This window comes from Triticum dicoccoides, chromosome 6B, assembly GCF_002162155.2.
Source record: "Triticum dicoccoides isolate Atlit2015 ecotype Zavitan chromosome 6B, WEW_v2.0, whole genome shotgun sequence".
NCBI lineage: Eukaryota > Viridiplantae > Streptophyta > Magnoliopsida > Poales > Poaceae > Triticum > Triticum dicoccoides.
In genome coordinates, this window is record NC_041391.1 from 653492726 (window position 1) to 653519113 (window position 26388).

At 45.3% G+C, this 26388-nt stretch overlaps 1 protein-coding gene and 1 long non-coding RNA gene across 2 annotated transcripts; both read right to left on the reverse strand.

Moving 5' to 3' along the window:
* Positions 1-6077: 6077 nt before the first annotated feature.
* On the reverse strand, positions 6078-8147 carry LOC119321722. Its single transcript, XR_005155159.1, has 3 exons — positions 7989-8147; positions 7549-7721; positions 6078-6531 (listed from the first exon to the last, which is right to left on the reverse strand). It is a non-coding gene; the product is annotated as an uncharacterized LOC119321722 (long non-coding RNA).
* Positions 8148-8265: 118 nt separating this feature from the next.
* LOC119321401 (proteoglycan 4-like) lies at positions 8266-18463 on the reverse strand. Its single transcript, XM_037595095.1, has 2 exons — positions 17920-18463; positions 8266-8876 (listed from the first exon to the last, which is right to left on the reverse strand). The coding sequence occupies exons 1-2, from the start codon at positions 18461-18463 to the stop codon at positions 8323-8325; spliced, it is 1098 nt and encodes a 365-aa protein (XP_037450992.1). The 3' UTR covers positions 8266-8322.
* Between the last annotated feature and the right edge of the window lie 7925 nt (positions 18464-26388).

Genomic DNA, 26388 nt, shown 5'->3' on the forward strand with positions numbered 1-26388 from the left:
GCTTTCGGGGAGAAAAAATCAGAGACAAGAAATCATCGCGTTTTGTGCTAAGGAGCCGCCGCCAAGCCCTAATCTCTCTCAGGAGGGCTGATCTGGAGTCCGTTCGGGGCTCCGGAGAGGGGGATTCCTCACTGTCGTCATCATCAACCATCCTCCATCACCAATTTCATGATGCTCACTGCCGTGCGTGAGTAATTGCATCGTAGGCTTGCTGGATGGGGATGGGTTGGATGAGATTTATCATGTAATCGAGTTAGTTTTCTTAGGGTTTGATCCCTAGTATCCATTATGTTCTGAGAGTGATGTTGCTATGACTTTGCTATGCTTAATGCTTGTCACTAGGGCCCGAGTGCCATGATTTCAGATCTGAACCTATTATGTTTTCATGAATATATGTGTGTTCTAGATCCTATCTTGCAAGTCTATAGTCACCTACTATGTGTTATGATCCGGCAACCCCGAAGTGACAATAATCGGGACCACTCCCGGTGATGACCATAGTTTGAGGAGTTCATGTATTCACTATGTGCTAATGCTTTGTTCCGGTTCTCTATTAAAAGGAGGCCTTAATATCCCTTAGTTTCCAATAGGAGGTAGGACAAAAGATGTCATGCAAGTTCTTTTCCATAAGCACGTCTGACTATATACGGAATACATGCCTACATTACATTGATAAACTAGAGCTAGTTTGGTGTCACCCTATGTTATGACTGTTACACGACGAACCACATCCGGCATAATTATCCATCGCTAATCCGGTGCCTACGAGTTTTCCATATACTGGTTCTCGCTTATTTACTTTTCCGTTGCTACTGTTACAATCACTACAAAATACCAAAAACATTACTTTTGCTATCTTTACTTTTGTTACCGTTACCACCACTATCATATTACTTTGCTATTAAACACGTTGCTGCAGATACTAAGTTTCCAGGTGTGGTTGAATTGACAACTCAGCTGCTAATACTTGAGAATATTCTTTGGCTCCCCTTGTGTCGAATCAATAAATTTGGGTTGAATACTCTACCCTCAAAAACTGTTGCGATCCCCTATACTTGTGGGTTATCAAGACCTTTTTATGGCGCTGTTGGCGGGGACCATAGCTCTATTCTTTGAGTCACTTGGGATTTATATTTGCTAGACACTATGAAGAACTTGAAAGATGATCGAACTACTATTTTGCCCTCAACTACGAGGGGAGGTAAGGGACTGACATCTAGCCTTGCACTAGATTCTCCTTCTGTTATGAGTAAGTTTGCGACACCTAAACCTACGACTGCTATTGATTCTGATATGTCGCATGTTATTGATGATGGCACTTCTGCTATGCATGATACTTATGATGAAACTTCTTCTATGATTGATACTACTGTGCCACTTGGTGAATTTCTTGATGAGCAAATTGCTAGGTCTAGAGAAACAGAAATTATTGAACCTGAACACAATGATGTTAGTGATGATGAACCTATGCCTGCTATTCCTGAGGGTTATCTTTTTGATGTTGAATCTTCTGCAGCTATTCTTGCTTGCCAGGATAGACAGGAACTTAAGAGGTTGCTAGTTAAATGGAGTAAAGAATCTTTTAGAGGTAGAATGAAACCCGACCCTGCTTTTGCTACTTCACCTATTTGTCTTCTTGATCAGGATTCCAGATATAATTACTTTGGTTGAATCTGATCCTTTTTATGGCTATGAATCTGAAACTGTTGTGGCACATCTTACTAAGTTAAATGATATAGCTGCCCTGTTTACTAATAATGAGAGATCGCGCTACCTTTATTTACTTAAGATATTTCCGTTCTCATTAAAGGGTGATGCTAAGATATGGTATAATTCTCTTGATCCTGGTTGTGTGCAAAGTCCCTAGGATATGATTTTTTACTTCTCTGCTAAATATTTCCCTTCTCATAAGAAACAAGCTGCTTTGAGGTAAATATACAACTTTGTGCAAATTGAAGAAGAGAGTCTCCCACAAGATTGGGGGAGGCTTCTCAAGTTACTTAATGTTTTGCCTGATCATCCTCTTAAGAAACCTGAAATATTTGATATCTTTTATAATGGACTAACCGATGCTTCCAGAGATTTCCTGGATAGTTGTGCTGGTTCTCTTTTCAGGGAAAGAACAACGGATGACGCTGAAATTCTATTGAATAATATGTTGGCAAATGAAAATAACTGGGCACCTCCCGAGCCACCTCCTGAGCCAGTTCCAGAGCCAACTACTGAGCCTATTCGTAAACCAACTCCGAAGAAGAGAGGTGTTCTATTTCTCAGTCCCGAAGATATGCAAGAGGCAAAGAAATCTATGAAATAAGAAGGTATTAAAGCTAAAGATGTTAAGAATTTACCTCCTATTGAAGAAATACATGGTCTTAATCTACCGCCTGTTGAAGAAGTATATGATCTCAATTACTTATTTAATGAAGAACCTCCCGATATCCCGACACGGGTAGTAAAGGTAAATTCTCTCTATAGATATGATAAAGCTGAAGTCCCTCCTACTAAAATTGCTAGTCAGTGCTTGGATGAGTTTGATGACTTTATGTTTAAGCAAGATGACTTTAATGCTTAGTTTGGTAGACAATTAAAACAGAATACCTTTATGATTAAACGCTTTGGTGATTATATGGCTGATATTAGAGGTGAACTTAAACTTGTTAGCAAGCATGCTTCTATGGTTACCACTCAAGTAGAACAAGTACTTAAAGCTCAGAAAGAAGTGCTTGATGAAATGCATAGTAAGAAAAATGATTATGCTGTTAGAGTGGCTATTAGAACTGGTAGAATGACACAGGAACCTTTGTATCCTGAAGGCCACCCTAAGAGAATCGAGCAAGATTCTCAGAGAAAGAAAAAGAAAAATGATAGGACTTTGCAAACTTCTAGTGAACCTATTGCTAAACCACCTGAGAATCCAAATGATATCTCTGTTTCTGATGCTGAAACACAATCAGGTGATGAACATGAACCTAGTGATAATGTTAATGATAATGTTCATGTTGATGCTCAACCTAGTAATGATAAGGATGTAGAAGTTGAACCTGTTGTTGATCTTGATAACCCACAATTGGAGAATCAATGTTATGATAAAAGAGATTTCGTTGCTAGGAAACATGGTAAAGAAAGGGAACCATGGGTTCAGAAACCCATGCCTTTTCCTCCGAAACCATCCAAGAAAAAGGATGATGAGGATTTTGAGCGCTTTGCTGAAATGATTAGACCCATATTTTTGCGTATGCGATTAACTGATGTGCTCAAAACAAATCCTTATGCTAAGTATATGAAGGATATCATTACTAATAAAAGAAAGATACCTGAAGCTGAAATTTCCACCATGCTTGCTAATTATACTTTTAAGGGTGGAATGCCAAAGAAACTTGGAGATCCAGGAGTACCTACTATACCATGCTCCATTAAGAGAAATTATGTTAAAACTGCTTTATGTGATCTTGGAGAAGGTGTCAGTGTTATGCCTCTCTCTTTATATCGTGGACTTGATTTGAATAAGTTGACACCTACTGAAATATCTTTGCAAATGGCTGATAAATCAACTGCTATACCTGTCGGTATTTGTGAGGATGTGCCTGTTGTGGTTGCAAACATTACTATCTTAACGGACTTTGTTATTCTTGATATTCCCGAGGATGATAGTATGTCTATTATTCTTGGAAGACCTTTCCTTAATACTGCAGGGGCTGTTATTGATTGCAACAAAGGCAATGTCACTTTTCATGTTAATGGCAATGAGCACACGATACACTTTCTGAGAAAACAACCTCAAGTTTATAGTATCAACTCTATTGGAAAAATTCCATCGATTATATTTGGAGGTTTTGAATTTCCTCTCCTACTGTCAAGAAAAAGTATGATATTCTTATTGTTGGGGATTTTCATATCCCCGTTGAGGTAACTTAGTATTATTCGAAATTTCTCCGGTTCCGTGATTATTTGAAATGAGTTTGTTAACAAGACTTGATCAACCTTGTTAGTGGGTTCATTTTGATGATCACGAGATGGATGAAACTAGAAGCACAACCTTCTGTACCCTCTTTATATCTTCTGTTATTTAGTAGAAATAAAGTAAAAAAATATTTTTATGTCTGTCTCCTGACTTATCCGTGCAATATAAAAATATCCCGAAAATAAAAGTCCTCAGAATGCCATGCCAATTTAATATGATTTTTTGGGAATATTTGAGGATTTACTGTGCAAAAATTACCACGGGGGGAGTTGCCACCTGGCCACGAGGGTGGAGGGCGCGCCCTACCCCCCTGGGCGCGCCCCCTGCCTCGTGGGCCCACGGTGGCCCTCCTCCACTTATTCCTGCACCCATCTTCTTCCTCTGCCTCACACAAACATGAAAAACCGACTCAAGCACGAGTTCCAGCCCCGTTGTTGTGATTTTCGACCTCCTTGCTCAAAGCACCTCTCGCAAAACTCCTTGGGGAGATTGTTCCTTGGTATGTGACTCCTCCATTGGTCCAATTAGTTTTTGTTCTGGTGCTTTATTCATTGCAAATTTGTGCTGCATAGGTGACCATGTTCTTGAACTTGCATGTCAAATTTATATGGTTCCAAGTAGTTCCAATGCTTTATATAGGCTCTAGGCACTTGTGGGAGTTGTTGCTACCAATTTTATTAAAGTTGGTTCACTTTTATTTGAAGTTACGAAAAATTTCAGAAATTTTTCAGGGGAAACAATATGCTTAGGAGGATGTTCCAAGGTGGTCCTTCAAGGAAGCAAGGTCCCAGGTTTGCAATACGTCATGCTGACGACGAACCACCAAGAGACGCTCCTGTGAGGCCTTGTGAATGGCCATCGGAAAATTTTATGAATCAAGTGGGTATCAAAGAAGAATTTAGCACATATTTGAGTAATGCCGGTCTTGAGGACTTTGAAGCTGACAAATGTCCCCAGTATTATGATCTCACAAGTTCATTTGTGAAGAGGTTTGAGTTTTCATCTTCGCATAATTCTCCTTCAGTCATGTTTGACCTTTATGACAAATCTTATACCATGGACTTAGAGGATTTTACTTCTTCTTGCAAACCTCCATCTTGGGGTAATGTCAGAGATCCCCCTAAATCTGAATATAGAGACTTTCTTGCTAGAATAACTGTAGGGGAATCTAGAGATATAACGCAAGCTACTATAGGGAGCATTCACTTTCCTGCTATACATTATTTTGCTCTCTTCGTAGGTAGATGCATAAATGCTAAGGATGAAGCATGTCACATGTGTGTCCCTGATCTCAGTATTCTCAGGAGTGCTGTGTTAGGAGACCAATCTTATCATATGGGAGCCATTCTAGCTCGCAGGTTGCATCAGAATAGACATAGCGGAGATTTCTTTGGAGGAATTTATGCAACCCGCTTAGCTAATTTTCTTGAGATAGACATTCCTGAGGGTGATATGCAATTACCCCCTTCTTATTTAGACTTTGATTCTATGGTTTCCCACCAGTTTGTCAAGAGGAATGAACCACCTCTCCAGTATCGACTAATCTTTGACAGACGTCGTGTAGTCCATGTTGCTCTTCCTGCTCCTATTTTCTTTGATTCACAGGCAAAAAGAAGATATATTATTACCAGAGAGGAGGCAGATGAGTATGAAAGGAGAGTGGAGGCTGCGCGACGCCACGCTATAGCTCAGGTGGCGATAGCAGCTGCGTCGCGGACGACAAACATGGACGGCAAAGTAAGATCCGGCAAACAGCTACTTTGCCGTCTGCTTTCGGCGGCTGACGGCAAAGGGACCTTTGCCATCAGCAGCTGACGGCAAAGAAAGCAGACGACAATAATTACGCTGTTAGTCTGTTAGGTGGCTAACGGCAGCCTTTGCCGTCCACCGCTGACGGCAAAATTTGTCCGGCCTTTGCCGTCCGCCGAATGATGTCAGCTGGACGTCACTACACGGCAGGCCTTTGCCGTCCGCGGCTCTAGGCAAAGTGTCCAGATGCACGGACGGCAAATCTCCTTCTTTGCCATCTCTGTCATTGATTTACAGTATGTTCAGCAATTCATATTCTTATGTATAGCCCATGCATATATCACAAATATCTAACATAGACCACAGGAAAAAAAGAACATCACAAGATCATCCATAAAAACATATATATCGTACAACTTGTATCACAAAGTAAGACGAGATCACACAAATGTTGACAAATAAGATCACAAAGGTTGGCCTCCACATAACACAAAACTTAGGTGAGCATCATGGGATCTATCAGCAACAACACCTAACCTACTGGATGGACACTGCGGTCCAGACCCAACTCCACAAGCACACTACATACTGATTTGCGACCGCGACGGTGATGCAACCACCACAACCAAAATTAAAAAGGCAAGGGAGGTGGGTGGTCCAAGTTGTTGTCTCCACGCCGCCTGTGTTTGCCATATCTAAATGCCAAAAGGTCCATGTTGTGGTCATCAGCCTTCTTCATGCCATCAGCATCATCACCATTGCCTTCTGCACCCCGTCATCATCAGGCTGATTTGCTGCTGCCGCTCGTCCTCCTACTCCATCTGCATGGACAAGAGCAAGTTAGTTGAATGGCATGCACAATAAAATTCCAAGGCATATATATTCATCTACATTAATTGTACTATAGTACAAATTTTGCATGGATGGGTTTGACTTCAACAGAGACTGAAGGAAGAGCATTTTCCCCTCCCAATCCAAAACCTGCTGTACAAGTACAACTCTAAGAGAAGGAACTGTGGTACAACAAGAGGCGCTCCAAATCAAACTAAATGTTAGTTTCTTTATTTACCTAAGAAACAGCACAACCATAACTTCTGCCAAGCAAGCAATTATCATACTATCAGCTAAAAGAAAAACAAAGGAAGATCACGTGTCACTTTCATGGAAAACATTAGAAGTAGATGATAGGCAAAAGTAGATGATCATCAAATTCCCTCATACTCAACAGTGAAAAATGCTACTACCATTGATAGCAAGGACTAACTATTCCCACTACCTGGATGCAGCGTCCTTCATTTTGCAAACAAAAAAAAAGAGCACATTATCAAACTCCTTCACATACATAAATGAATAGCAGCAACCAAATTCAACGGTACTACCAAAATCAAATTACTAATATAATAGATGGACGCCCATCATCAAAATTGGTAACATAATCCAAGAAGTTCAGTAGCTAGTATTAATTAATATAATCTAGTTGATTAAGAGGAGCAAGCACGGATTGGGTTTGAAGCACTCAAGTTACATCTAGCGCTGCTTGAGGATGGTCTCCTACAAGGGTCCAGACCTCATCTTCTCGTCAATCTTGAGGATGGTCTCCTACAAGGGTCCTACGAGTAGCCTTTTTATCATGAAAGGAGTACAAGTAGCATTGCTTTGATTCTAATTGTAATTCCTAGTTGATTATCAAAATTCTATATGAGCAAATATCCATTGCCAAATACTCCTACATGACAGATCTAGCACATGACCAAAATAAGTGCTCCATAGCCACAACCGGACTGACCAAAATGCAACTAAATATGACCAATAACTACCAATTCATGGATGATCTGAACCTGTACCCGCCGATGCTCGCCGTGGACTCTGCCATCAGCGCCGAGACGCCGCCGTTGAGAATCTTGAAGGGCTGCGAACATCCCGACCACGCCGACGTTGCTGTGCCCGCAGCAACAGCAGCTCGACGCCGCCGGGGCCTCCTCTAAACAAGACTGAAATAAAAAGCATGTATCTACATGTAGAGTCATTTGAAGTTCGTTTCATCAGTAGGAGTGCAAGTGGCAGCCCGCTTCGTCCCACGAAACTCATCCATTAGTTCAAAATTTGCTCAACATTTGCCTAAAAGTAACACTACATTTGTACTACTATGTTACTGTCCACTAGCCCGCCACACTTGCATTGCATCCTTAATCCGAAGGGATTGATGAGCTAGCTAATGAATGTCGTTTTGCTTGTACCACATAACTAGTCAGTTTTGTGCTGCCTTTTGATCCCTAACCTGTGACGCGAAGGCTTTCTGGAGCTACTGCCGAAGCAGTGCTCTGAACTGGCGGGCTGCAGCCAGGGTCTCGTCCAGCTTGGCCTTCTTAGCCATGAGGTCGGCCTTCCTGGCTTCCGCAGCCCCGATCCCAGCGTCGTCCGAGTGCAACCCGCTGCTCTGCATATCAAGGGAGGCACCTCCACGCTGAACTTAACATGCAAAGCAGCACACCATGACCATCAGAATCAAGCAAAATTCATCAGAATCAAGTTGGGGCTAACACTTGAGTTGGGCTGCGGCGTCTCGATGACGCGGACGGAGTCTCCACCACCCGTGGAGGCCTCGCAGAGCTCTACGGCGGCCGAGGCGACGGGGAATCGTCGCCTCTGGGACTACCAGGTGGAGGCGGAGGTGGACAGGGACCGGGAGGAGGACGGTGACGAGGAACTAGGCCAGGAGGCTGCTCGTGGGGTTGAGAAGTGGCTGCGGCCGGGGTGGATGGAGGCTGTGGAGATGACGGCCGGAACTCCTCCATCTCCTTCCTCTTGGACTCGTAGAAGCGGTCCCACTCCTCCGCCTTCTGCTGCGCGTCCTCGATCTCGCCGTTGGTCGAGCTGATGTCGCGGGCGACGGCGAGGTGGCGCGCGTGGGTGGCGTTGATGCCAGCGCGGGCGGCAAGGGCGCGGGAGGCGAGGTCTACGGCGTGGCGCTCGAGGAGGAGGCGGCGCCGCTCGAGGCGGCGGGCGGCGGCGGCCTTGGCGGCGAGGAGGCGGGACTCTCCTGGGCGAGGAGAGAAACCGGTCAGTGGAGATGGTGAGCAGGGAGAGGTGACCTCGGGGAGGAGAGCTGGGCGGTGGGGAACGGCGGGGATCGCCGAAATCTGGTGGCGGCGTGGGGTGGTGAAAGGGGATCAAGAAAGACGAGAGAGATGGGATCCAACGTGGGTGTGTGTGCGCGTGGGTTGGGCGTGTGTGCATCGTGGGTGGGGCCCAAGGCTGTGTGGGTCGTGGGTGGGTGGGTGCCGGGGGCGGCCGTTAGATACGTTAGGTTATTTTCTTTGCCGTCTGCTTTCGGGCTCTTTGCCGTCCGCTAGCAGACGGCAAAGAAAGTGGCCGTTAGTTTTTTCATTAGTGGATGCCACTTCCCTCTTTGCCGTCAGCCAGTGGACGGCAAAGATTCTTTGCCGTCAACCAGCGGACGGCAAAGAAATGACGGATGGCAAAGACCTTCTTCGCGGTCCAACATTTGTTTGCCGTCAGCTTCTTGGTAGCTGATGGCAAAGAACGTCTTTGCCGTCCGCTAGCTGACGGCAAAGAATTTACAGACGGCAAATTCCCTGATTCCAGTAGTGTATCCGCTAGGCTATCCCTGGCAATAGACCAACTTAGGCCAAAAGCCTAAGCTTGGGGGAGTACGTATTTCCCACCAACATTACATTTATGTTCACACACACTCATTGCTAGATGTCGGTGCTCATACTCTTTCATTGTATTATCCATGTTAGTTTAACTTTCTTTTTCTGCTTTCTTCTTGTGTGTTTGTTAAACTTTAAGAAAAAACAAAAAAATTAGTTAGTTTACTTTCCATGCTTGTAGTAGAATTAAAATGAAAACCCAAAAATATTTCCGGTTCTTCTTTTGCTTGTTGGGAGCTTTCCCGTGTAAATAGTTTTTATTTCTTTTCCTTTCTTTGGGGGTCGACAAGACCATATTGAAAATGCTTAGTGGCTCTTATATGCATGATTGTTTATTTAACTTAGAGCCCATATTGCTTCTCTTCTCTCTTGAGTTGAATGCTTGCAGATTCCAGCTTAGTCCAATGCACGTGCACTCTTATTATTATACACTTCGTTCGGTCGTGCAAGTGAAAGGCAATAATGATGATATATGATGGACTTATTAGGATGAGAAAAGCTGGTATGAACTCAACCTCTCTTGTTTTTGTAAATATGATGATTCATTGTTTCTGATTCAGCTATTATGAAGTAAACATATTTGCAATGACATTTAGAGATTATACTTGCTTGTGCCATGCTTGATTAGCTATGAGTTATAATGGTTTACCTTGCGGGCCAACATGCTATTAGAATGATTATGATGTGGTATGATGGGATGGTATCCTCCTTTAAATGAATTGAGTGACTAGACTTGGCACATGTTCATGCATGTAGTTGAATCAAATCAACATACCCTTCATGATATTTATGTTCATGGTGGAATATATCCTACTCATGCTTGTATTCGGTGTAAATTAATTTTAGTGCATGTTTACGACTGTTGTCGCTCTCTTAGTTGGTCGCTTCCTAGTCTTTTGCTAGCCTTCACCTGTACTAAGCGGGAATACTGCTTGTGCATCCAAACTCCTTAAACCGCAAAGTCGTTCCATATGAGTCCACTATACCTTCCTATATTTGGTATCTATGTGCCGTTCTAAGTAAATTTGTATGTGCCAAACTCCAAACATTTGAATGAAATTCTGTTTTGTATGCTCGAGCAGCTCATGTTTCAACTAGGGCTGCCCTTATCTTCCATGTTAGGCGATTATTCTCAAGAGGAGTGGACTCCGCTCCTCATTCACGAGAAAATGGCTAGTCTTCGGGATGCCCAGTCCCATGCTTTGTGCAAACTAAATCAAACTAATTGCAAACAAAACTCGCCCTAGGACCCGTTGGATGTTGGAGGCACTCGTTGTTTCGAGCAAGCCATGGATTGATGCTTGTGGAGGAGGGGGAGTATATACTTTACCATTCTGTTTGGGAACCGCCTATAATTTGTGTAGCATGGAAGATATCGTCATCTCATAGTTGTTGCGTTGACAGCAAAAGTATGCCGCTCAAAATGTTATTCAATCTCTATTTTAAAACCGAGCTTTGGCACCTCTACAAATCCCTGCTTCCCTCTGCGAAGGGCCTATCTATTTACTTTTATGTTGAGTCATCAACCTTCTTATTAAAAAGCATCCGCTGGAGAGCACACTGTCGTTTGCATTCATTAATATTGGTTTATATTGGGTATGGCTTGACTGGATCTCTTTTACCATGAATTACAATGTTTAGTCAGTCCTTGATCTTTAAAGGTGCTCTGCATTTATGTTTTGCGGTCTTAGAAAGGGCTAGCGAGATACCATTTCGTTATATTATGTTATGATTATTTTGAGAAAGTGTTGTCATCCGAGTTTTGTTATTATGGCTCGCTAGCTGATTATGCTATTGATATGAGTAATTGTGAGACCTTCGTGTTATTGTCAGTATGGTTAGTTCATAATATTGGCTGAAACTTGAATGCTGGCTTTTCATGTTTACAACAACAAGAGCAAACAGAGTTTGTAAAAGTTTTTCTTTTTCTCTTTCAGTTTGTCAACTGAATTGCTTGAGGACAAACAAGGGTTTAAGCTTGGGGGAGTTGATACGTCTCTGTCGTATCTACTTTTTCAAACACTTTCCCCTTGTTTTGGACTCTAACTTGTATGATTTGAATGGAACTAACCCGGACTGACGCTGTTTTCAGCAGAACTGCCATGGTGCTGTTTTTTGTGCAGAAAATAGAAGTTCTCGGAATGACCTGAAACTCCACGGAACACCTTAGAAAAAACAATAAAAAAATCCTCGCAAAAGATGAAGAATAGGGGGCCCACACCCTGTCCACGAGGGTGGGGGGCGCTCCCCCCTGGGCGCGCCCCCCTACCTCGTGGGCCCCCTGGTGGCCCTCCGACGCCAACTCCAACTCCATATATTGGCTTTCGGGGAGAGAAAAAATCAAAGAGAAGAAATCATCGCGTTTTACGATACGGAGCCGCCGCCAAGCCCTAATCTCTCTCGGGTGGGATGATCTGGAGTCCGTTCGGGGCTCCGGAGAGGGGGATTCGTTGCCGTCGTCATCATCAACCATCCTCCATCACCAATTTCATGATGCTCACCGCCGTGCGTGAGTAATTGCAACGTAGGCTTGCTGAACGGTGATGGGTTGGATGAGATTTATCATGTAATCGAGTTAGTTTTGTTAGGGTTTGATCCCTAGTATCCATTATGTTTTGAGATTGATGTTGCTATGACTTTGCTATGCTTAATGCTTGTCACTAGGGCCCGAGTGCCATGATTTCAGATCTGAACCTATTATGTTTTCATGAATATATGTGTGGTCTAGATCCTATCTTGCAAGTCTATAGTCACCTACTATGTGTTATGATCCGGCAACCCCGAAGTGACAATAATCGGTACCACTCCCGGGGATGACCATAGTTTGAGGAGTTCATATATTCACTATGTGCTAATGCTTTGTTCTTGTTCTCTATTAAAAGGAGGCCTTAATATCCATTAGTTTCCAATAGGACCCCGCTGCCAGGGGAGGGTAGGACAAAAGATGTCATGCAAGTTCATTTCCATAAGCACGTATGACTATATACGGAATACATGCCTACATTACACTGATGAACTGGAGCTAGTTCCGTGTCACCCTATGTTATGACTGTTACATGACGAACCGCATCCGGCATAATTATCCATCGCTAATCCGGTGCCTACGAGTTTTCCATATACTGGTTCTCGCTTATTTACTTTTCCGTTGCTATTGTTACAATCACTACAAAATACCAAAAACATTACTTTTGCTGTCTTTACTTTTGTTACCGTTACCACCACTATCATATTACTTTGCTACTAAACACTTTGCTGAAGATACTAAGTTTCCAAGTGTGGTTGAATTGACAACTCAGCTGCTAATACTTGAGAATATTCTTTGGCTCCCCTTGTGTCGAATCAATAAATTTGGGTTGAATACTCTACCCTCGAAAACTGTTGCGATCCCCTATACTTGTGGGTTATCACTGCCCCGGCAAAGGGGCTTGCCGGGGCCACTGAGGCTGCCCCGGCAAGGGTCTTGCCAGGGGAACCTGCTTCGTCCATCTGCTCTTTGTGATCTTGGTCTTTGTCATCGCGCTGATTGTCTTGTGCCTTCGACTCCTCTCTGGCTCCCCTCCTTTGCCCTTCTATGTGCGGCCGTGGCGCATGGCTCTAACTGCCCGTGCACAAGTAAATGGGTCAAAAGGAGAACCCCTGCTTTTGTACACCGACAGCCACTTCGGGCAGCCCATGCCGCATACAAGGAGGATTCCACAAGAATTGGCACCCAAGACGAAGACTCCTCTAAACCCTAGGCCTTTGGTGCATTATATAAATCGAGGCCAAGTTATTCAATAGAACATCTCATATTCATTAGAACAATCTGGTGGTAGATACTTGTACTTTGTACTACACCCCATATGAATACAATCAAAAACAGGACGTAGGGTATTACCTCTTCGAGAGAGCCCGAACCTGGGTAAAATCCCGTGTCCGTGTTACCATAGCTCCAAGAGGCCTAACTTAGGACCCCTACTACGAGATACACCGGATATCGAACTGACAGTGGTGCTTTCATTCAAAGCCTGCTAGGTGATCGTCACGGTTTGAAGGAAGTGGAAATCAATGATCAGGTGATAGTTTTTCAATCAAAGCTGATCCATACAAGTTTGTGGGAATTTTTTATTGCCGGTTTGCAAACTTGGTTCACAGACTTAGGTGAGATCAAAGTCCAAACAATTTTCTACGGTGGCGTGCTCGTATGCACATATGGCATTTTACTGGGGTCCAGAGATCAGTAAAAGACGGCGGCCGATCGTAATGATGAGTACATCCAAGATTGGTTGGGCATTGGCTGCAGGCATCTTACTCGGCGTCGGTCTAGAGGAGTGCAGGCCGAGGATGGCTAGTGCCATTGAGTCAAGGACACTCTTGATCGGGCAGCGGCCATCCAGGAAGCCGTACTACTACTACTTTACTAAAGTACTTTCTTGTGAAGACCAAGCTACGCACACGCCAAAAGAAAAATAGGTGATATTGTTCCTATTGCTCAATCTGTACTGTTCAAATTGCTTGTGCCAGTATATTCCCTGCTGTTTGTATTGTCTTTTGTATACGCAGGTCGCAGTACGGCCTACGTGATGGCCAACCTATTTTTTGTTCAAGGTCCGATGAACACCGTGTTTGGAATTTGTACTGCTATGCGAGTTGGGACTTCGTCATGCCTTCATTGTCCCACGCCAACGATCCGCAATGAGTTGACCTCGACTGCACGACACCGCCACCTTGGTGAGCCAACATCGTCGTCCTGCTCGTGCCGACCAAGTTATGTCATCACTTCAGCACGCGTCCTTGCGCTAGCCTCTCCGTGCTGCCACTCTGTCGTGCCGACCTTGCAACCTGGCTGTTTTCATGTCCGCGATACAGCGGACTGTTCGGCCATGACCCGGCTGACCTGATGCACTGCGCCACGTTATGAATCAGCAGTCACTTCGCGTGTCATCCAAATAAGTCAGGTTATATTATTCAGTTAAAAATATAGTGCATAAATTATTTGTACCCACATATACTTTGTTAGTTTGCACTGTCTTATGTACGTAGATCACTATGGTCGCCGTCCGAAGAGTTCTAGGCTGTATTGCTGTTTTCCGGAGACGTAAGGTTCTGTTCGGCAGCCGACAAGAAAATCAAATTTGGCACATGGCCGGAGTCTCACGTGGGCAGATTATTCAAAGCTCTTTTTTCTCCCCCAAAATTGCTATGTGCACTAGGAGATCATCAGGGAGATCCAACTCCACTCTCTCTCCTCCTAATTCAATTAAGCCTTGAGAAAATAAACTACTCTAATAATTAGTTTGTATTCCATGTACGTCAGCATGCATGGAACTAATTGTTTTGCAATTTTCAAGGTTTGATCACGGTGCAAATTTGTTTTGAAGTGCCATTGATCATTAAGGAAGCACATCTCCCGAGGGTTGACAGATCAACTCAACTCTCTCGTATGAAGATCGTCTGGCGGACGGCTTTGTCGCTTCCTACCTATGATCCGACCAACTCTATGTGTGCGGCCGGACAACATTTAATCAGACTTTGCTTCGTCTATCTTTGATTTGGCCAGCCCCTTATATTACTGCCAGGTGCTACCTGTCCAAATTATTTTTAGAGCGCAGTACATTTTTCTCTGGAATTATTGCTTCGACCTGTATCGTTTTTTGTATACAGGCAGTTAATGCGTGGTGACAACGATGTCGCCTGCGAGCTCTTGTTTTCGACCAGCGTGATGTTTTCTCCGTGTCACACCAAGTCAATGTCAACCGCGCGATGTCACCGCCCCAGGCCGTTATTTCTTTAAACAATATATTTGAAAAAAATTAATATGCAAAGATGTTTATCATCATCATCATCATTATTATTGGTGTCACGCCCAATATGCGACCCTATCCAAAAGGAACTCGAAGGTCCCACCAAGGATAGACCCGCATATTGAAACGCTTTTGCAAGGTGGATATCATTACATCAACATTACATAATAGATGGGGATACATACATAAGGCATACAATGCCACACGAATACAACATTACAATACATAAGAGCATCATCCGTCTACGGATGAATCACAAACAGAAACTCAAACGACATCCACCCTGCTAGCCCAGGCTGCCGACCTGGAACCTATCCCCTGATCGAAGCAGAAGCAGAAGAAGAACTCAACGCAAGCAAGCATCGCTCTCGCGTCATGATCATCGCATAACCTGTACCTGCAACAGTTGTTGTAGTAATCTGTGAGCCACGAGGACTCAGCAATCCCATTACCATGGGTATCAAGACTAGCAAAGCTTAAAGGGAAAGGAAGGGGTAAAGTGGTGAGGCTGCATCAGCGACTAAGCATATATGGTGGCTAACATACGCAAATAAGAGCGAGAAGAGAGCAAGCGGAACGGTCGTCAACTAGCAATGATCAAGAAGTGATCCTGAACTCCTACTTACGTCAAACATAACCCAGAAACCGTGTTCACTTTCCCGGACTCCGCCGAAAAGAGACCATCACGGCTACACACGCGGTTGATGTGTTTTAATTCGGATCTGGTGTCAAGTTATCTACAACCGAACATTAACAAATTCCCATCTGCCTATAACCGCAGGCACGGCTTTCGAAAGATTATACCCATGCAGGGGTGTCCCAACTTAGCCCATGACAAGCTCTCGCGATCAACGAAGGAATAAACCTTCTCCCGGGAAGACCCGATCAGACTCGAAATCCCGGTTTACAAGACATTTCGACAATGGTAAAACAAGACCAACAAAGCCGCCCGATGCGCCGACAATCCCGATAGGAGCTGCGCATATCTCGTTCTCAGGGCAACACCGGATAGGTCAACCTACGAGTAAAACCAGCCCTCGAGTTGCCCCGAGGTGGCCCCGCAGTCTGCCTGGTTCGGACCAACACTTAGACAAGCACTGGCCCGGTGGGGGGGGGGCTAAAATAAAGATGACCCTTGGGTTAATTACTCCCAAGAGAAAATATAGGTGGTGGTGAGGCAAATGGTAAAACCAAGGTTGGGCCTTGCTGGAGGAGTTTTATTCAAAGCGAACTGTCAAGGAGGTCCCATAAATCACCCGACCGCGTAAGGAATGCAAAATCTGGGAACATAACACCGGTATGACGGAAACTAGGGTGGAAAAAGTGGAACAAAACACCAGGCATAAGGCCGAGCCTTCCACCCTTTACCAAGTATATAGATGCATTAATAATATAAGAGATATTGTGATATCCCAACCAAAATCCTGTCCACCATGAAGCAATCTTCAACTTCACCTGCAACTAGCAACGCTATAAGAGGGCTGAGCAAAGCGGTAACATAGCCAAGCAATGGTTTGCATAGGAAAGGTGTCAAAGGTTAGAGGCTGACATGGCAATTTGGGATGGCTTGATAAACAGGTAATAGGTAGCGCAGCATAGCGATAGAACGAAGCAAGTAGCATAGCAATGATAGTAGTGAGATCCAGGATAGCGGTCATCTTGCCTGAAATCCCGCTAGGAAGAAGAACGAGTCCATGAAGAAGACGAACGGGAGCAGTCGAACGAATCCTCACGAACACAACATTACCGGAACTAAGAAGCAACATCGGAAAGAAACAAACAACATGGTAAATGCACAAGAATGAACATGGCATGATGCACAAACAAGTATGATGCATGTCCGGTTTAATAAGGCATGGCATGGCAAAGGCAACCAAACAATACTACAAGTTAAGTGGAGATCAATATGCAACGAGTTGCATATTAACAAAACACCACATCAAATATTTATTTCTCTCTCGTTTAAGCTACCAAACAATATTAAATGTTATTAAACATGGCAAGGGGTGAAGCACGAGAAAAACTACCTATCTAGACAAGTTTAAATGAGGCCGGAACAACAAACAACAATTCAGGAAAATCCCCATGTGCATATTTTAGATTTGGTCCTGTTCTGCCCTAAACATAATTTTATGTTTGTTAAACAGGAAAATAAAGTGGACCATGTTAAACTAGGCATTTTTCCACCCCATTTACATATAAAGTTTATTTAAAATGGAGCTACGGTTATTTAGTTATGAAATAAAGCATTTTAACATGACATTATGCAAAATAAATACAACCAGCATTTTAAACATTTTTAACATGGGTGAAAATGACATATTATGAAACTAGATGAAATTCTAAGCATTTCACATATATAAAACATTTTAATCTGATGCACGGTTAAGACGTTATTAATGCATGAAATCTAGGGGGTTTTCTGTAAAACTGATAATACACTGGATAATGATTAAATCGCTGGACAGGAAAAAAATAGCAACAGGCCAAATCTGGAGGGGCTGGGGGCCTCACCCATGGGCTCGGCCCAGTCGGTGTAGGAGGCCTGGCAGAGCTGGGCCGCGGGAGGGGAGGCCGGTTGGGCCGGTCGCTGACCGCGGCTGGGCCTGGGCTGCAGCTGGGCCATGGCCCACGCGGAGGGGAAGCCGGTCGTCGCCTTGCTCGCGCACGGGCAGGGTGCAGGGACGGCGGCAGCGATCCTCAATGGGGACGGCAGGGGGGGTGGTCCGGCGAGGCCCCCGAGGTCGGGAACGGGCAGATCCGGCCTCGGGGATCCCAGATCCGGCGTCGTCGGCGGTCGGAGGGTCGCGGGTCAGGGCGCAGAGGGGTTCGGCTCCCATGGTGGCGGCGAGGCCCTGCGAGCAGAGGGAGGTTAGAGGAGGAGGAAAGAAGTGGAAGAGGGAGCAGGGACGGCAAGGCTCTGGCCTGAAGGTCGCCGGCGGGGCGCCCTGGTGGCCGGCGTTGAGGCGGGAGCTGGCGACGGGGGAGTTGGCGAGGCGGCGGGGAAGCTCCGGATCGGGGCGAGCGGGGGCGCGGGGTCGGGCCGACCCGGGCCCAGATGGGCTTTCGCGGGCCGCGCGCGGCCTCGGGCCGATGGGGGCGCGGGGAAGCCAGGTGGCGCTGCGAGAGAGGCCGAGAGCGGTGGCTGCGGCGGCGCGGGCCAATGGCGATGCGACAAGTGGCGGGGAGAGGTGGTCGGCGGCGGATCCGAGGAGGAGGCGGCGGCTGGAAGGTGGCTGGTGGTGATTGGGGGCGCGGATTTCAAGGAGGAGGAAGGGAAAGGCCAAAAATGGCATGTGGGTGTGCTTAAATAGGCTAGGGGCTAGGGTTAGGGGGTTTTTGGGGGCTTTCGGAGCCCTCCGATCGCGATCGTGCGCTCCGGACAGAGAGGGGAGGTTAGTGGGCTGCGGGAGGAATTAGTGGGCTGTGTAGAGACCATGGGCTGTAGGAGAGAAGAGGGAGAGAGGCCCGGCAGCAGTTTCCGGAGACCGAAAACGTCCGACGATAGACCGGCTGTAACTTTAACGGTTGGGCTAACAAACGGACTCCGAATGCGACAAAACTTGACATGCGACCTGTCTACACTATAATAAGACCGCACGACAAGTTGCAACCCATTCCGAGAACATTTTTATGCCACTTATAAAATAATATTTCAGAGGTGCCGCGGGCGCGTGCAAGTGTGTCTGGGCTCGGAACGGACAACGGAGAGAACCGGCGGAACCCCAACGGATGCAAGTTTTGAAAAACATGCAGATGAAATGCAGATGAAGTGCAGATGATGACATGAGATGAGATGCATAACAAGAACAAAATGCAAAACAACATATAAAACCCAACCACGAAGGAAATATCATATCGCATCTCCGGAAAAGGCAAGAGTTGGAGTTACGAATATGGAAAGTTGTATCCGGGGCATTACAACACTCCCCCACTACGAGAGGATCTTGTCCCGAGATCTAGGATCACACTGGAGGGAAAAGGAAGAGGAAGATAAGCGGTAAAACTAAGTTGCTTCTTCGACCAATGAGTGAAACCACGAACCTTGAGAGGTTGAGCAATTAGAGATGAACGAGATTGCAAACAATCCGTTAGAAAAGAGGAACGAGGAACATTACGGGAACTTGAAGGTTGCAAAGACATGAATCATGAGTTTAATGGACAAGATAGAATTCGAAACTACTCCGGTTAAAACAAGATGAGAGAGGAAGAATTTGGGCAGCACTCCGGTTGAACATGTAAGGAATATAACATGAACTTGAGAAGATGGGAAGATACTTGATGAAATCAACAACACACTGCCTCCGGAACTATTGAAGGAATGGCACAAGGGGTAAGAAGGATTTCAGACAGCACTCCGATTGAAACGATAGGCAAAACTTGATAATATGAAAAGAACTTGAAGAGATGACACCACACTCCGGTTAAATGGAGAAGCAAGGAGAAGAACATGATCTTGCCAAAGCAATATGATGAGTGAAAAGAGCAACATCACAATGCCTTCGGAACGAAAGAATAGAAGCTAGATTGTTGGGATAAAGGGGCGGAGAAGAAAATGACAATTTCTGCCGCAAATGAACTTGGAAAGCATCCTTGCAAAGAAGGATTGAACGGAGTTGTTGGAAAACCAACAACGAAAAGAATAAGCTTGTAGTGGGCTTATGGAAAACATCCCAAAATTATGAGGTGACAACCGGCCACTAACGGAAACAATTGCTTGCTTGAGAACAATGAAGAGATGAAAAACCTCTTCCACAAAGATGATAAAGAGATAACTTGGATCATTGATAAGCACAACAAATAGCAACATTCCCAATGGAAGGCTTTAGGTGAAATATAACCCAAGATAACTCCAACAAAATATTGATGGATTTAAGATACCACATTCTTGACAACATGTGAATCATGAAACATGAAGGAAATTGTCAAGAGTGATATAACACCACCACAAAAGATAAGGTAGAAAGAATTGCACTTCAGAATGCAAGATGAAGAATACTTGAACTCCTCTGAAAAGAATCTCGATGAACACTTCAAGAAGAAATTAAATCCTTGATGAACCATCATGTAGAGCCTCCATGAAGAACTCCGGTAATAAAAGGATGATAGAAAGAAAGAGAGGTTGAAAACACAAGGTGAACCCTTGCAATGATTTAGATGGAGCTTTGCGATGATATACCCGAGAAAACATGGAACTCCGGAAAGAAAAGATGAATACTAGAACCAAGAATTACTTCATCATGAACAATCTACGGAAGAAGGAATTAATCACTTGGATGAAACAAGAATAAGAATTATGTCATGCATATCCTTCACCAATTTAAATTGATGACAAGCAACGGATTTGGCATACTACTTATTCTCGTAGAAAGGATGGATTAAGAGAGATATAGCGCAAACTTGAGAAGGTATTGATGGAACCACCGGTTGGATTTGTTAACAATGAATGAATTGATATGATAACAAAGGAAGAGGAATCTTGAACGAACCACCGTAAGAATTGAAAATGAACGAAGAAAAGATAAAGAAACACCGGGAAGAATTGGAAAACGAATGAAGATACTTGAGGGGATTTAGATACATGAGAACAAAGAAATCATGAACTAATTAGAAGGTATTTGAATGATGCACCGGTAAGATTTGCAGAACGAGAGCTGAAAGCTTGAATGAATAATTCTGAGATGATGGGCTACGGAGAATCAATATGAAAAGTCTCTTGAATTGCTTCGGATGGATGAAAAAAAATTCTCACAATCGAAAACAATTATGAGAGGATGGCATCAAGCTAGAACCATGAATCTTCAAGAGAATGGCCAAGATTTAGAGGAAAAACTCTTCTTCGGTCTTCAAATGTTGAGAATGATGATGAGAACCACCATGACAATTGTTGAGATACTCCGGGAGAATGAAAAGCGAAGGGGGTTGAGCCAACAATGAAAAGAATTTGAAAGATCTTTGAGAAAGACATATGACTGATGATAATTCATTCTTACGTCAAACTTGGAAATGAATTTGAGAATGGCTCTGGGGGGATTAGAAGAGTCAGGTAAGATCCTGGGAAAAGACCTGTGGGTTAGGGCCCACTCGAAAGAAACATCGTTGAACAATTGATTGAAAGGGGGGATTGCACCGGTTGAATTAAATGACTTGAATGAGATAACAACCTCGAAATATCTTGAACGGATTGAGAATGGAAACACAAGTCTTCCGAGATATCTTCAGCACTCCAGAACAAATGAATAGCAAGAGGTGAGTGATTGAGAGGTGCACCGGCATGAGAAAGCATTTGACACGAGGAAAAGAATATGATCAACACTGAAAGCTTGAAATGGATCCACCGGAGAAGAAAAAGGGATGAAGAATGATGAACTTAAAACTGCCTTAGTATCTTCCTGAGAATCAGCGATAAGAACATTGACGGGAAAAGAATGGAGAAACTTCCCATTAATAAAAGGATACATGATTAAGAAATCTGAGTCCTTGAAGAAAAAGGGTGGGAGGGCGGGAAAACAAAGGCAACTTGGAGAAGATGGAACAAACACCGTTGAGAAAACATAGAATTGATCTCGCAAATGTTGAAAATGATCGGATCCACTTGAAGAGAAGCACACCGGTTGAAAAAGAATTGACTTGACAATCTCGATGGTCAATAAGGATTAGCACTCCCATAGAAATATGAGAACACCGCTTGAAAGGTATGGATTCAACATTTGACTTCGAAGCAACTCGAATACCACAAATAAAACAAAACAAAGGATTTCGTCCGAAGTTTTCGTGGTGGGGCCCACACGGGCTCGAGTGTACAACACCATCATGTACAAGGCAGTGCACATGACATACGAAGTGTCCCTGAACCAGCATAGCCAAGGGTTCTTTAAGACACAACGAGACCACTGTATAAACGACCGTGGAAAGGCGGACCACTAGACGTCGAACCCCAATCTCATATCATGCATCTTTCGAAAAGATATTCTAGGAACTACTTGAATTCCCACCTATAAAACTCCCGAAACTTTCTGGTTATGCAATCTGGTGTTGGGGATACAGGGGAAGCAATATATCTCACCCAAACTAACAATACCTACATCCAGCTGTATCCATCCGTCAACACATAACCAAGAAACATTCGAAAATCGTGTACCTCAACCTTCGAAAAGCATCCGTTATACGAGTTATGGCAATACTCCCGAACTCCCCAGTATTGGGTGACGTCGAGGTTATCTCACCAACAACTGCATAAAAGAGATTTTCGATGTCGGCAAAACTCAGGTATTCCAGAACTGCAATGATAAAATTGTGACGACAACACCTCGGAGCTCAACTCCCCGGGTCAAAGCCACATAATAGACAGGAGGCACCAAGATAAATGTTCTCGTCACAAAACCATCGGAACGATTCCAAGATACCCGGGTGATCCTAAAAAAAATTTAGTGAAATTTGAGGAGAGGAAAGTTAAAACATCTACGTCAGGAGTCCTCACCAGAGCGACGAAGGGGCTGAGGAGTAAAAAGAATCCTACTCTCCGATATATATAATCCTAAGACTCAAAATAGTTTTCTTCTAGACTCAACAACGGCCAACAATCAAGGGGGCTCCTAAGGTCGGTCGAGGCTCTGATTACCAACTTGTCATGCCCAATATTCGACCCTATCCAAAAGGAACTCGAAGGTCCCACCAAGGATAGACCCGCATATTGAAACGCTTTTGAAAGGTGGATATCATTACATCAACATTACATAATAGATGGGGATACATACATAAGGCATACAATGCCACACGAATACAACATTACAATACATAAGAGCATCATCCGTCTACGGATGAATCACAAACAGAAACTCAAACGACATCCACCCTGCTAGCCCAGGCTGCCGACCTGGAACCTATCCCCTGATCGAAGCAGAAGCAGAAGAAGAACTCAACGCAAGCAAGCATCGCTCTCGCGTCATGATCATCGCATAACCTGTACCTGCAACAGTTGTTGTAGTAATCTGTGAGCCACGAGGACTCAGCAATCCCATTACCATGGGTATCAAGACTAGCAAAGCTTAAAGGGAAAGGAAGGGGTAAAGTGGTGAGTCTGCAGCAACGACTAAGCATATATGGTGGCTAACATACACAAATAAGAGCGAGAAGAGAGCAAGCGGAACGGTCGTCAACTAGCAATGATCAAGAAGTGATCCTGAACTCCTACTTACGTCAAACATAACCCAGAAACCGTGTTCACTTCCCGGACTCCGCCGAAAAGAGACCATCATGGCTAAACACGCGGTTGATGCATTTTAATTTGGATCTGGTGTCAAGTTATCTACAACCGGACATTAACAAATTCACATCTGCCTATAACCGCAGGCACGGCTTTCGAAAGATTATACCCTGCAGGGGTGTCCCAACTTAGCCCATGACAAGCTCTCGCGATCAACGAAGGAATAGACCTTCTCCCAGGAAGACCCGATCAGACTCGGAATCCCGGTTTACAAGACATTTCGACAATGGTAAAACAAGACCAGCAAAGCCGCCCGATGCGCCGACAATCCCGATAGGAGCTGCGCATATCTCGTTCTCAGGGCAACACCGGATAGGTCAGCCTACGAGTAAAACCAGCCCTCGAGTTGCTCCGAGGTGGCCCCGCAGTCTGCCCAGTTCGGACCAACACTTAGACAAGCACTGGCCCGGGGGGGCTAAAATAAAGATGACCCTTGGGTTAATTACTCCCAAGGGAAAATATAGGTGGTGGTGAGGCAAATGGTAAAACCAAGGTTGGGCCTTGCTGGAGGAGTTTTATTCAAAGCGAACTGTCAAGGGGTCCCATAAAACACCCGACCGCGTAAGGAACGCAAAATCCGGGAACATAACACCGGTATGACGGAAACTAGGGCGGCAAGAGTGGAACAAAACACCAGGCATAAGGCCGAGCCTTCCACCCTTTACCAAGTATATAGATGCATTAATAATATAAGAGATATTGTGATATCCCAACCAAAATCCTGTCCACCATGGAGCAATCTTCAACTTCACCTGCAACTAGCAACGCTATAAGAGGGCTGAGCAAAGCGGTAACATAGCCAAGCAATGGTTTGCATAGGAAAGGTGTCAAAGGTTAGAGGCTGACATGGCAATTTGGGATGGCTTGATAAACAGGTAATAGGTAGCGCAGCATAACGATAGAACGAAGCAACTAGCATAGCAATGATAGTAGTGAGATCCAGGGTAGCGGTCATCTTGCCTGAAATCCCGCTAGGAAGAAGAACGAGTCCATGAAGAAGACGAACGGGAGCAGTCGAACGAATCCTCACGAACACAACATTACCGGAACTAAGAAGCAACACCGGAAAGAAACAAACAACATGGTAAATGCACAAGCATGAACATGGCATGATGCACAAACAAGTATGATGCATGTCCGGTTTAATAAGGCATGGCATGGCAAAGGCAACCAAACAATACTACAAGTTAAGTGGAGATCAATATGCAACGAGTTGCATATTAACAAAACACCACATCAAATATTTAGTTCTCTCTCGTTTAAGCTACCAAACAATATTAAATGTTATTAAACATGGCAAGGGGTGAAGCACGAGAAAAACTACCTATCTAGACAAGTGTAAATGAGGGCGGAACAACAAACAACAATTCCGGAAAATCCCCATGTGCATATTTTAGATTTGGTCCTGTTCTGCCCTAAACACAATTTTATGTTTGTTAAACAGGAAAATAAAGTGGACCATGTTAAACTAGGCATTTTTCCACCCCATTTACATATAAAGTTTATTTAAAATGGAGCTACGGTTATTTAGTTATGAAATAAAGCATTTTAACATGGCATTATGCAAAATAAATACAACCATCATTTTAAACATTTTTAACATGGGTGAAAATGACATATTATGAAACTAGATGAAATTCTAAGCATTTTACATATATAAAACATTTTAATCCGATGCACGGTTAAGACGTTATTAATGCATGAAATCTAGGGGGTTTTCTATAAAACTGATAATACACTGGATAATGATTAAATCGCTGGACATGAAAAAAAATAGCAACAGGCCGAATCTAGAGGGGCTGGGGGCCTCACCCATGGGCTCGGCCCAGTCGGTGTAGGAGGCCTAGCAGAGCTGGGCCGCGGGAGGGGAGGCCGGCTGGGCCGGTCGCTGACCGCGGCTAGGCCTGGGCTGCAGCTGGGCCATGGCCCACGCGGAGGGGAAGCCGGTCGTCGCCCTGCTCGCGCACGGGTAGGGTGCAGGGACGGCGGCAGCGATCCTCAACAGGGACGGCAGGGGGGTGGTCCGGCGGGGCCCCCGAGGTCGGGAACGGGCAGATCCGGCCTCGGGGATCCCAGATCCGGCATCGTCGGCGGTCGGAGGGTCGCGGGTCGGGGCGCAGAGGGGTTTGGCTCCCATGGCGGTGGCGAGGCCCGGCGGGCAGAGGGAGGTTAGAGGAGGAGGAAAGAAGTGGAAGAGAGAGCAGGGACGGCGAGGCTCTGGCCTGAAGGTCGCCGGCGGGGCGCCCCGGTGGCCGGCGTTGAGGCGGGAGCTGGCGACGGGGGAGTTGGCGAGGCGGCGGGGAAGCTCCGGATCGGGACGAGTGGGGGCGCGCGGTGGCATGGGGTCGGGCCGACCTGGGCCTAGATGGTCTTGCGCGGGCCGCGCGCGGGCTCGGGCGGATGAGGGCGCGGGGAAGCCAGGTGGCGCTGCGGGAGAGGCCGAGAGCGGTGGCTGCGGCGGCGCGGGCCAATGGCGATGCGACAAGTGGCAGGGAGAGGTGGTTGGCGGCGGATCCGAGGAGGAGGCGGCGGCTGGAAGGTGGCTGGTGGTGATTGGGGGCGCTGATTTCGAGGAGGAGGAAGGGAAAGGCCAAAAATGGCATGTGGGTGTGCTTAAATAGGCTAGGGGCTAGGGTTAGGGGGTTTTGGGGGGCTTTCGGAGCCCTCCGATCGCGATCGTGCGCTCCGGACAGAGAGAGGAGGTTAGTGGGCTGCGGGAGGGATTAGTGGGCTGTGTAGAGACCATGGGCTGCAGGAGGGAAGAGGGAGAGAGGCCCGGCAGCAGTTTCCGGAGACCGGAAACGTCCGACGATAGACCGGCTATAGTGCGGCTGTAACTTTAACGGTTGGGCTAACAAACGGACTCCGAATGCGACGAAACTTGACAGGCGGCCTGTCTACACTATAATAAGACCGCACGACAAGTTGCAACCCATTCCGAGAACATTTTTATGC

Excerpts from the sequence above, each read along its gene's own strand:
- LOC119321401 (XM_037595095.1), bottom strand. The coding sequence starts at position 18,463 with ATGCCATTTTTGGCCTTTCCCTTCCTCCTCCTTGAAATCCGCGCCCCC. Across the intron at positions 8,877-17,919 it reads CCCCGAGGCCGGATCTGCCC|CTTTCACCACCCCACGCCGC; the intron begins GTTCCCGACCTC and ends TTTCTTGATCCC.